We start from the raw sequence: 12,500 nt of genomic DNA, 5'->3' as shown, positions 1-12,500 counted from the left end.
ATTGACAGACTGCAGACGGTTTTGCTGACGCACTCGTTTTCCTCCCTCGCTCTTTTCCTTTTCTTTTAATGGCGAAAGCTTTTCTGTTCGCTCGGACATATTTCATTACGAGGGCACGCTTTAAGAGCCGTGGAGTTTAATCTCGCTAAAACCTCGGAGCATCGGCCAACGCTGCTACAGTGACACTCCATCACACTCTCGCTCTCTTTCTCTCTCTCTCGCTCTGTCGCTTTTTTCTTTCCCTCTTTCCCATCTACACCGTCTCTCCCCCTCTCACTTTTTTTAATCAGACTTTATTTATTTCTTTTTGGTCCTCAGTGCAGTTGTTTACTCTCGACGACGCCACCTTTATAGATGTCTTAAAGGCTTAGAAATAGAAAGATTTCTCTCATAAATTAAAATATCAAAGGTTCTTCTTCAGGTTTTTTTTTTTTTTTTCTTTTTTACTTTTCTACCTTTCACAGGAGCTCGGGGAAAATCCCTTTATCCACGCTTCTCATTTGAACTTGTAGGAGCTTAACTCTTATTTCTCATTTACTGACTTTAGCTTTATCTGCTTTAGAGTAGAACCGCTTTCGTGACTCAAAACATACGAGCGATGTTTCTCAAAATAGAAGGATAAAAGTGTGAAGGTGTAATAACACACACGCAAAGGGCCGCAGTTGGTCCTGAACGATTATTATTTATTATAGATGATGTGTAATGTCATGATGTGGAAGCAGGAAATCACCTCCAGCTTTTTTGCACTTTAAGAATCAGACGAAATGCTTTTTTATCCGTTTAGGGTTACATACTCGAGCTCCAGCTTTACCTCAGCACTGTTACAAAGTGCTGACACTGGAGACTCCTTCCATGGTAACACATCACAAGAAGTGTGTTAATATTAGTATTAACCTTCTAGACACTCTCACTCACTCACTCATTCATCTTCTACCGCTTATCCTAACTACCTCTGGTCACGGGGAGCCTGTGTCTATCTCAGGCGTCATCAGGCATCAAGGCAGGATACACCCTGGACGGAGTGCCAACCCTTCACAGGGCACACACACACACACACACTCTCATTCACTCATGCAATCACATACTACGGACAATTTTCCAGAGATGCCAATCAACCTACCATGCATGTCTTTGGACCGGGGGAGGAAACCGGAGTACCTGGAGGAAACCCCCGAGGCACGGGGAGAACATGCAAACTCCACACACACAAGGTGGAGGCGGGAATTGAACCCCCAACCCTGGAGGTGTGAGGGGAACGTGCTCACCGCTAAGCCACCATGCCCCCTACCTTCTAGACAGATCAGGAAATTAATCAACACCTTCTGACCGATCAGAATACAGCAGCTTTGTTAAACCGTCTTGAAATTACGTCAGTTAAGAATTAACGGTAATTCTGCTACGGATTGTGAACATAAAGAGGTTTACACGCCTGCTAGTGGATTTCGTATATTACTTCTTACAGTATGGTTTAAATTTAGCTCCTATCTCACACACTCGCCGCAGGAACACACACACACTTTTAAACCTTCTAATTATAACACCATATAACGATACTATGATCTGTTCATTTTCTCACAAGACATTGGATGCCACACACACACACACACACACACACACACACACACACAGCCTGTTTAAATCACCAAACCGGTATTCCAATTAAATCTTATTAAAAGCAAGACCATCGTTATTGTGTACATTTAACACAAGTCTGTTACATACAGTGCAACACTGAGCTTCAGTCACTCCTCACTTTTCTTTCATAAGAATACATTCTGTTTTCATAAACTGACTAAAATAGACCCTTAAATTATATAGAACTATTTTAGTCTGCTTCCCTGTTTCTTAAAAACGAAACTTTGCTTGTTATTAAAGGAGAACATTTACTTTCGCAAGGTGACTTTATTCTATGGTTGCTGTAGAACTCTGTATGTACGTGTAAAAGACCTGCAAAACCTACAGAAACAAGAGATCCAGACCTCCTGTGGTTTTCTTAGTCAGTTACAGCCATATGCTCATATATATATGCATTGTGTCCTCTCAGAACTTTCTGGTGTCTGAAGAAGAAAGTTTACTTCCATAAAGAAATCTAGTCAAACCTGTCACTGGACGAAGTAAAAGCAGCCAACCAGAGTGCATGCTTTGGCTGTTGGTCTCAGACAAACTGTCTCAATCCCTGTTACAGCTAAGAAACTATTTTTTTTTATGTTGTGTAGCGATGATGTACTATTACATTTTGTAAGAAGGCAAACGTTCTTATCCAGAGTAACTTGTAAAGTGTGCCCACAGCTCTTGACAAAGTACTTTGAGAATGCTTTAGGATTCGTGACCCAGAATTCTTACTGGTTTAAGCATGTTCTGGAGTGGCCTAGTTGGTAACGGAAAGGCGTAGAGCCAATTAAGTGCATAAACAATAAAATGAAGAACAATCAATATAAAAGTAAAGGCAGAGAAAAAAAAGCATCAAAGTATGCAAGCCAATATCTGGGGCCTTAAATATTGTCTGAAAAAGTAGGTCATTAGATGTTTTCCCCCCAGAAAGAAACATCTTATGAGCAAGAAAAAACATTGAGTGGACTGCTCATTCCTGCAGGCTCCCTTGACCAATCCCACAGGCACCCTTGACCAATCCCAAAGGCACCCTTGACCAATCCCGAAGGCTCCCTTGACCAATCCCAAAGGCACCCTTGACCAATCCTGAAGGCTCCCTTGACCAATCCCAAAGGCACCCTTGACCAATCCCGAAGGCTCCCTTGACCAATCCCAAAGGCACCCTTGACCAATCCTGAAGGCTCCCTTGACCAATCCCAAAGGCACCCTTGAACAATTCCAAAGGCACCCTTGATTAATCCCATTCATTCCTGCAGTCACCTTTGATCAATCCCCATAATTCCTGCGCATATACTTGAACAATCCCGCAGTCACCCTTGACCCATCCCACTCATTCCCACAGTCACCCTTGACCAATCCCGCTCATTCCTGCAGTCACCCTTGACCAATCCCGCTCATTCCCACAGTCACCCTTGACCAATCCCGCTCATTCCTGCAGTCACCCTTGACCAATCCCGCTCATTCCCACAGTCACCCTTGACCAATCCCGCTCATTCCCACAGTCACCCTTGACCAATCCCGCTCATTCCCGCAGTCACCCTTGACCAATCCCGCTCATTCCCGCAGTCACCCTTGACCAATCCCGCTCATTCCCACAGTCACCCTTGACCAATCCCGCTCATTCCCACAGTCACCCTTGACCAATCCCGCTCATTCCCACAGTCACCCTTGACCAATCCCGCTCATTCCTGCAGTCACCCTTGACCAATCCCAAAGGCACCCTTGATTAATCCCATTCATTCCTGCAGTCACCTTTGATCAATCCCCATAATTCCTGCAGATATACTTGAACAATCCCGCAGTCACCCTTGACCCATCCCACTCATTCCCACAGTCACCCTTGACCAATCCCGCTCATTCCCACAGTCACCCTTGACACCAGAATGTTTACTTAACCTTGTCCACTCCCACAGAAATTCAGACCAATCCCTTCAGCTCCTACAGACACTTTTGACCATCTGCACCACCACAACACAGAAACTTGATCATCAGGAACTCACTTGGTTCCAGTTCCCCCTTTTTTTTTTTTAAGATTTCTGAATTAATACAGTAAGTGTCAGGTGAACCAGCTGCCATATTCATGAGCCTCTAAGGCTAATAAAAGTGGTCTTTGTCCTGGGAAGCTGTAGACTGGTAGGATTGATCCTAAAGGATGAAAACCAGGTTAGGGTACAGATCTTTTGTACCTAGTGAAGTGTTGGTTGGTGATTGTTCTGATTATATTTGATGGTCTGAGCTAATGTACTGTGAAATCCAACCCTGCAAATCTCCCTATCCATCTGGCTTTTCCACTTTCTTTACCATATCCAGTTGTTCTTTCCTCACCTCCTCCAGATTTCCCAGTGCCTGCCTTTCCCATGCTCTCTCACTCATGGTCTTTTCTTTTCTCTAGTCCTAGTCATTTCTTCTTCTTTCCCTCCAGGCTCCCACTTTCCTCTTTGTGCTCGACTAGTACGGCCAGAACCCAGCAAGTGTTGATCCTCCTGGAGACTGGTCCTGAAGCTGTGTGTGTTTGGCTGCTTTCTCGTTTTGTCTTGTTTACCTCCTCTGAGATAATAACAGTATACACGCATCCATCTGCTAACGAGAGACTACGAGTTCCACAGAGTTTGACAGTCTGCATCATATCTAAGTGGTATCTTTCCTCTCTCTCTCTCTCTCTCTCTCCTGCTCTCTATTTTGGCTTCATGTACACCTTTGTTGTTGGTTCAAGTGAAAATCCGCCATGTTGGGCTGATTCCTGTTGGCTTTTGCTCGTGTGCCTTAGGGGGCCATCTGTTTGCTGTTTCTCCAACACTACAGCTCATTTCATTCGGAATTTGTATGTTTCCATGAATCGTCCTGTGATTGGTCTTGCAACTCGGATTGTTTTGACTAAATTATTTGCAAATTTATAGATTATATGTAGATTCATAATTCTGGATTTTGGTTTGGTTTAATTTGCAAAAGGTAAGAAAACAGTGTCCGGTTTTGTTTTGTCTTTTAAACAGTACTGTACAAGCCATTGTAGGATCTGCTGAACATTACTGCTTATTCAACAGCATCCTACTCTAACAATATGCTCTTAGATATTTTCCCAGAAATGCAGATCTTACAGTACTTACATTGTTGGTGCATAGGTTTAATGAAAGATCTAGTTCATTATAATTGATTTCCTTCACTATCTGTATTTTCTTGTAACGTCTAAAGCAAATGGACTAGTTTTCACCAGAACGCATTCAATTTTATGTGGCACCGTTTTAAAAGCACACTGTAATGCATGTGTGGACAAGCAGTTACGCTTTAGTGTCTGAAAGCTACTTAATTATATTAGACTGCAAGCTGAAGTACTGTAATTACCTGAGATTTTGCTGAGTCATGTGTTTTCAAACTGTACACACTCCATCCAAATTCACAAAAGAGCTAAACGCATTAGTGACGACGCACCAGAATGAAAATTCTTGGCCAAAACCTGAAAATCGAACGTGAGCTGCAGCTACACCACGAATTTCTTAAACACACGTATGACAACTAGCTAGACAGCTAGACAATATTAACAGAGCTCGAGAACTTGAACGATTATTCGTCTAAATCAACTAATTCTATATTTTTAAACGGATGAATGGCATTGCCATGCTAGCAGGTACTTTTATTTTTTGCCACTTGTTTTTCTGTATTTTAAGTATTATGTGGTGTATCAGACATTTTGACGGTTGACAGACAGAGTTTTAATCACCTTATAATTTTTAAGAAGTTTAGGTTTTGTAGCACCGTTACATCATAACCCTGTTTACACATTATCCGTCATTTCTACTTTTCTCCCATCACCTCAGCATCCATGTCATCTCTGGGGCCGACGTTGGGACTACAAAAGTCTAGCTCTCTGGAGAGTTTGCAGACAGCCATGGAGGAAGCTAATAAGGGCAGCGTTCCCTTCCATCGGCCTGCTGGTCCTATGGTACGTGGCCGTGGTTGCAACATGAGCTTCCGGCAGGCCATCGACAAGTCCTACGATGGCCCCTCGGAGCCTGAGGACGGTAAGAGCGAGACAACATCAGTAACACTGTTGACCTTATTTTAAAGAGCTCTTCCTCCTTATGGACCTTACAGTTCCATATTTTTTAGTGTTGCAAACTGAAATGGGTTTAAATAAGAGTGAAGCATGGTGGTGGTAGCATGCCATTGATCATTAAGCTTGTAGTATACCCTAATATAAAATGTGTCAAAACAAACCAGCCCATAATATTGGGAAATATACTGTATAGGTAGAGTATATATAAGTAGAGTTTGCAAATAATTTCGCTAATAAACAGTTAAAATTGTAACAAAATGTTAAGTGTAAGTATTTACCCCATTGCTATGACGATAGGTCCCGGTTACGTCCGTTTACGTTTTTGCAAACATGTCTAATGGTTCAAGTAAATACTTACTCAAGCCAATATAACAAACTACCAGACATACGCTGCATATATGTAGCTGTTATGCCTAACAAGCAAGGCCACATGCTAATAAAATCCTCTACATGATCGATTTGTGATCAGTTTTAACACTGACGTAGGAAGCCTTCGTTTGTTGAGGATTAATGATTTAAAGACTAATTTCAGTAATACATTTCAGTGTGGTTCTGCTTTTAGATACAAAACAATTTTTCATGATGAATGGCTTCAATAGTTAATGAATCACCAGTTCAGGAAAAAAAAAATCAGTTTGTCAAAGGAGTCATAAATCATACCAATATGGTGACACAGGCAAATGGTTCTGTTAATGCTCGCATTTTTAAAACGAGTGAAATATTAAATTAGTAATAACCTATTAATGAAAAGTGTCTGTGTGCTGAATATTAACTACTATGGATTTAGATAAGTACAGTATGTACCAATTGTGCCAGACATATGGTTATCGTTAGCATCATTGCATACCAAACTAATCACCTTACCCCTTTCTTAGACAGGAGGTGGAGGCTTTCACATTATTTAAGGCTACAAATCTTCAGAAACCTGAAGATTGATCTGTCTGTCTGTCTGTCTATCTAAATTCTTTTTTTCCATGTTCTTTTAAGATTGTGTCTTGATTACAAGAGACCAATAAACTGTATTCTGTAACACACTGATCAATAACGGCTGTTTTCCGTGTCAGATTATACACTGAAAATGACTGCGTAGTTTAGGTCAATAAATGCAGACTATCCTTTAAAATGAGCTTGTATTCGCGTGGAGGTTCGTTCTGTCAGTTAGCATGACGTCCACACTACTGTAACTGTAGCTGTGTAGTTTGTGGTTATCCTGTTTCGTCCTCCTGTTGATGGATTTCAGATGAGCATTGTAGCATTGCTCACAGTCAGATTGGTCATCACTGTACACAATGGCACTGAATTGGCTATGTGTTGCATTATGTGTTATAAGATCAATGAATAGCTGATGACCAAAGTATTTTTAATTTTGTTTTATGATTTGGCATGAATCCAGCTCTTTTAATAGGTGTTTATATGAATTTACTGTAGATTACTCTGAGGACAGCTCAGGCAGGGACACGCCTGCCAGTAGTTCCTCACGCCAAGAACTAGAGGATGGAGGTAAAGACAAAAAGAAGACCAAAAAGAAGAAGGAGAAGAAAACCAAGACCAAGAAGAAAGATGATGCTGATGACCCAGATAAGAAGACCAAGAAGAAGGGTTTTGGACTCTTGAGGTAAACCTCAGTTCAATTCTATTGCTTCACGTTATACATCAGACATCATAAATCTTTAAATGTTTCCTTCGTGCACAGATTTGTTTGTAGAAACTATTTCACCAGGCCCATATTTCCTCCTGTGGATAACAATCTGTTAAGATTTTGTTCAGATTGTTATCCATATTTCAACATGTTTTCAAGCAAATTATAGGAACATCTGGCGATGGGTGTAGAATCCTTTGCGTAGCTTTCGTTAAGATGTTTGTAATAACGTGTAGAAATGTTTAAACCAAAAGTTTGAAAAAAACAGAAACTTCAAGTTGGGAAAGAATGCTTTTGTTGTTTTTAATGCGAGCTAAAATTCTTGGCAGCGAAGGAAAACCTGTCATATACTTCATGTATAAATAAACCAAGCCTGGTTGCAGAACATTTCCCAGAATTTTTATTTTTTTTTTTTTGTGTGTGAAGCGTCTCGAAAAGGACGTCTCACTCATTTATCCACAACAGTCATTCAGTGGACCTGATGTACCATCAGCATGCTTATCTTCTTGATAAGGACTGGCCAGAAGCTCATACAAGCATGCTTTGATTATTTATCACCGAGTAAGAGAAGCTTTTCAGATATAAAACAGTCCACCAGGAACCAGTCCAGCTTATTCGCTGCAAAATCTCATCATGTTCACTTGATGAAACCGGACCAAAGTGTCATGATCGTCCTGACCGTTGGAGATTGTTGCTTCATAGATCTCACAGATCTTTATAGAAATAAGTTGACTCATATTCAAGATGCACTCCTCTGGGAAGTCTTTTCACTAAATGTTGGAGTGTAGATGTAAAAAAAAAAAAATGTTGTTTGGGGATGTTTTGGAGACTCCAGTTTCAGTTCATCCCAAAGAGTGAAGTTCTCCCACTCCAATCTTAACCTCCTTCATGGAGCTCGGGCTTGGTGAACAGGGGCATTGTCATGTTGGAGCAGAGTTTGAGCTTCTAATGGAAGGTCAGTGAAGGGAAAAATGTAATGCTACAGAATATAAGAACATTCTGTTCAATTATGTGCTTCTAAATTTGTGGCAGGGTCACAGTGTCTTAGTGGTTAGCACGTTCGCCTCACACCTCCAGGGTTGGGGGTTCGCTTCCCGCCTCCGCCTTGTGTGTGTGGAGTTTGCATGTTCTCCCCGTGCCTCGGGGGTTTCCTCCGGGTACTCCGGTTTCCTCCCCCGGTCCAAAGACATGCACGGTTGGTTGATTGGCATCTCTGGAAAATTGTCCGTAGTGTTTGATTGCATGAGTGAATGAGAGTGTGTGTGTGTGTGTGTGTGTGTGCCCTGCGATGGGTTGGCACTCCGTCCAGGGTGTATCCTGCCTTGATGCCCGATGACGCCTGAGATAGGCACAGGCTCCCCGTGACCCGAGGTAGTTCGGATAAGCGGTAGAAGATGAGTGAGTGAATTTGTGTCAGCAATCTGAGGAATGGCGATGTTTTTTTTTCTTTTTTAAACCCTCAAAACTTCTGCAGAGTTAAAAGTTCATATAATCGTGTGGGCCACAGTAGCTAATGTCTTTCTCCTTTGCAGTTTAATGGGTTTTTTTTTCATCATTTTCTCTGTACCACCTTACCCCTGAGTGTTCCAGAAAATCTGAAATCAATTACAAACGAATTCTGGTTTAAAGGAAGTGGTGATTTGACATCATTTTCAGGAAAATTTGAATGAAATAGCCTTGCTGTTGAACTCAGGGCAGAAGCTATGCGGAGCAGCGCTTGGCTAAGATTAGTGAGGGCCCCTTGGCGCAGCTGCATGCTGAGGCCCAGTGGTAATTACTGAACTGCAGTAATTAAAGACATGCAAAGATGTATGGCGTCCACAGGACTAGCAACTCGCAGCTTGTATTTTGACTGATTTACTTGTAACTGTTACTCACTGACCTGTAATTTGGTTATCTTTATGAAGATGTTTATACTGCCATTTGTATTCATAGTTTTCCTTCCTGCAGAACCTGGCAGGAACCTGGCAGGAACCTTTAATAATAACCTCTGGAGTTGGAAATGAGAAATGAAACAACTGACTCTCACTCACTCAGTTCCTAAACTGGCTTTTCTACTCCGGTGCCTTGTTATCAAATGTGAAGTAGAACGTAATTAGCCGTAAAGCTATACTGTAATGTACAAACTGGAAGTGATCATTTAGTTTCTTCCTCTTTAAACGAGCACCAAAGATTTGTTTACAGGCCGTCAGAAGTAGAACGTTCAGAAGAAAATTCACAGTTTGGTCTGATGTGAAAATTAGAGACTGCCTTTTAGTCAATAAAACAAATTCTGTCTCAAACTCACGTAGTAAGGTCCTCTTATGTAGTAGGATATTAAAAAACAAAATGTTTCATTTCGTCATCTTTTATGAACAAAAGCAACCGAATCGGAAAAAAAATCAAAATAATTTCACACTTTATATTAGGATAAAAATGGCTCCTATTGACAGTTTACTGTGTCGTCAGTTTTCTCGATATGTTTAATAAGCTTCATGCTAGGCGGTCGCAGCGAGCTAGTGAACGACGTGCTTCTAGAGCTTGTAAAACTCTAATTTATTCTCAAATATCAAGCAGCACCAACAACGGTGGCCTGAAAGTGCAGATTTTTCCAAAAGAGGTTATAATAATATCAGATTCAAGCATTTTCCACTCGAGCCAGTGTTGTGAAACACATCAATTCGCTGAACACCTCTCAAAGTACATGAAGAAAACCCCAAATCCTTCCATCTCAGCTGCTCTCTACATCACAGGGAGGAGGAAAGCCACTTCCAACTTGACCTCAAGCCTGTTAGCAGCCGTTCCGCTCCTACTCAGGCATGGTGGTGTCGATTAGAAAGCTTGTTTACGTGCAGACTGCAGCCTGTGACAGTAATCTGTGATGTGCTGAAATGGTGATACTTTAATTTCACTCTTCTTCCTGTGAGTTAGCATTATTTCATTATTTCGGTCAACTTTCAGGCAGGGCACTGTAAATTATTTACTGTAAACTTTTCAAGAAATTAGACACTATTACAGTAAATGATACTGTTAATTCTTATTTCCCTGTTTCTTATTTCCCTTTGCAGCAGCTTTGATTGATTCCCTGTAACTTAAAAAAGCAGTTCCAAACGATTCCCTGTAACTAAAATGTAGTTCCAAATGATTCCCTGTAACTAAAATGCAGTTCCAAATGATTCCCTGTAACTTAAAAAGCAGTTCCAAACGATTCCCTGTAACTAAAATGTAGTTCCAAATGATTCCCTGTAACTAAAATGCAGTTCCAAATGATTCCCTGTAACTAAAATGCAGTTCCAAATGATTCCCTGTAACTAAAATGCAGTTCCAAATGATTCCCTGTAACTAAAATGCAGTTCCAAATGATTCCCTGTAACTAAAATGCAGTTCCAAATGATTCCCTGTAACATAAAAGCAGTTCCAAATGATTCCCTGTAACATAAAAGCAGTTCCAAATGATTCCCTGTAACTAAAATGCAGTTCCAAATTATTCCTTGTAACATAAAAGCAGTTCCAAATGATTCCCTGTAACTTTTATAGCAGGTCCAAATGAGTCCCTGTAACTTTAAAGCAGGTCCAAATAATTCCCTGTGACTATAATACAGTTCCAAATGATTCCCTGTAAATTAAATGCAGTTCCAGATGATTCCCTGTAACTTAAATCCACTCCAAATGATTCCCTGTAACTAAAATGCAGTTCCAAATGATTCTCTCTAAATTAAAAGCAGCTTGAAATGATTCTATGTAACATAAAAACAGTTTCAAATGATTCCCTGTAAATTAAATGCAGTTTCAAATGATTCCCTGTAACTAAAATGCAGTTCCAAATGATTCCCTGTAACTAAAATGCAGTTCCAAATGATTCCCTGTAACATAAAAACAGCTCCAAATGATTCCCTGTAACTTAAAAGCAGCTCCAAATGATTCCCTGTAACTAAAATACAGGTCCAAATGATTCCCTGTAACTAAAATGCAGTTCCAAATGATTCCCTGTAACTAAAATGCAGTTTCAAATGACTCCCTGTAACTAAAATGCAGTTCCAAATGATTCCCTGTATCTAAAATGCAGCTCCAAATGATTCCCTGTAACTAAAATGCAGTTCCAAATGATTCCCTGTAACATAAAAGCAGTTCCAAATGATTCCCTGTAACTAAAATGCAGTTCCAAATGATTCTTTGTAACTAAAATGCAGTTCCAAATGATTCCCTGTAACATAAAAGCAGTTCCAAATGATTCCCTGTAACTTTAAAGCAGGTCCAAATGATTCCCTGTAACATAAAAGCAGGTCCAAATGATTCCCTTAACTTTAAAGCAGGTCCAAATGATTCCCTTAACTTTAAAGCAGGTCCAAATAATTCCCTGTGACTATAATACAGTTCCAAATGATTCCCTGTAAATTAAATGCAGTTCCAGATGATTCCCTGTAACTTTACAGCAGTTGTAGATTATTATATATTCATGATAGAATATATTAGACATTCAGACGCTCAGTCCACCGATGTGTGCTGGAGGTTTTTGTGGTAAAATGCTGCGTTTCTCTCCGGCTGCTAAGATGTTCTTGTTAGCGGTGTTAGCTCTCCACAGAGAGACATGAACAGCGGGACTCGTCAGTAATTCAGTGCTACACAGCTCATAAAAACACTAATAACTGCCGGATTAGCAGCAGCCCTGTGTGAGTGGTTATATATCCCCAACGTGTACAAGCCGTATATTTTACTTTTAAATTCCGCAGCCTTCACAGAAAAGTCTTCTGAATAATCACAAATTATAGAGTCATAAATTCAGAAATGTATTCATTTACTTTTACACAATTTATTAGTTTTACCTGAATTTTTCTTTTTTTGTTTCCCCTCATGATTTTTTATTTTTTATTTTTACACAATTTTACACAGTTACTTTCACTTGTGTATTTAAATCGTATCGAGTCATTTTCACACTTTATTTTATCACGCTGAATTTTGTTCTTTTTCCAATTTTCTGTCCCACGATTCACTTATACGATTCACTTATACGATTCATTTACTTTTACATTTTTTTTAACATGATTTATTTTTCACCTTTGAGTTCCACATGATCATTTATTTTAATTCCTTTTTACAGATAATTCTTATCTTTTCATGATTCACGTGTAGTTTTATTTTGCATTCAAACGAACAGACGTGCGTGATTTATCCGTTAACAACGGACACTGGTGGTTTTCACACTTATCATGTGCAACAAAT

At 40.1% G+C, this 12,500-nt stretch overlaps 1 protein-coding gene across 2 annotated transcripts in view; it reads left to right on the top strand.

The window, feature by feature from the left end:
- Positions 1-12,500, top strand: part of pard3ba (par-3 family cell polarity regulator beta a) — a 105,403-nt gene that overhangs the window by 62,966 nt on the left and 29,937 nt on the right. For both annotated transcript variants that reach the window (XM_060860115.1, XM_060860114.1), the window contains exons 17-18: positions 5,424-5,627; positions 7,091-7,277. In XM_060860115.1, coding sequence (XP_060716098.1) covers positions 5,424-5,627; positions 7,091-7,277 — 391 coding nt within the window. The remainder of the gene's footprint in view (positions 1-5,423; positions 5,628-7,090; positions 7,278-12,500) is intronic.

The sequence above is a fragment of the Tachysurus vachellii genome, chromosome 24, assembly GCF_030014155.1.
Source record: "Tachysurus vachellii isolate PV-2020 chromosome 24, HZAU_Pvac_v1, whole genome shotgun sequence".
Lineage (NCBI taxonomy): Eukaryota > Metazoa > Chordata > Actinopteri > Siluriformes > Bagridae > Tachysurus > Tachysurus vachellii.
The sequence above is the reverse complement of the archived record's forward strand: the minus strand, read 5'-3'. Positions and strand labels throughout refer to the sequence as shown.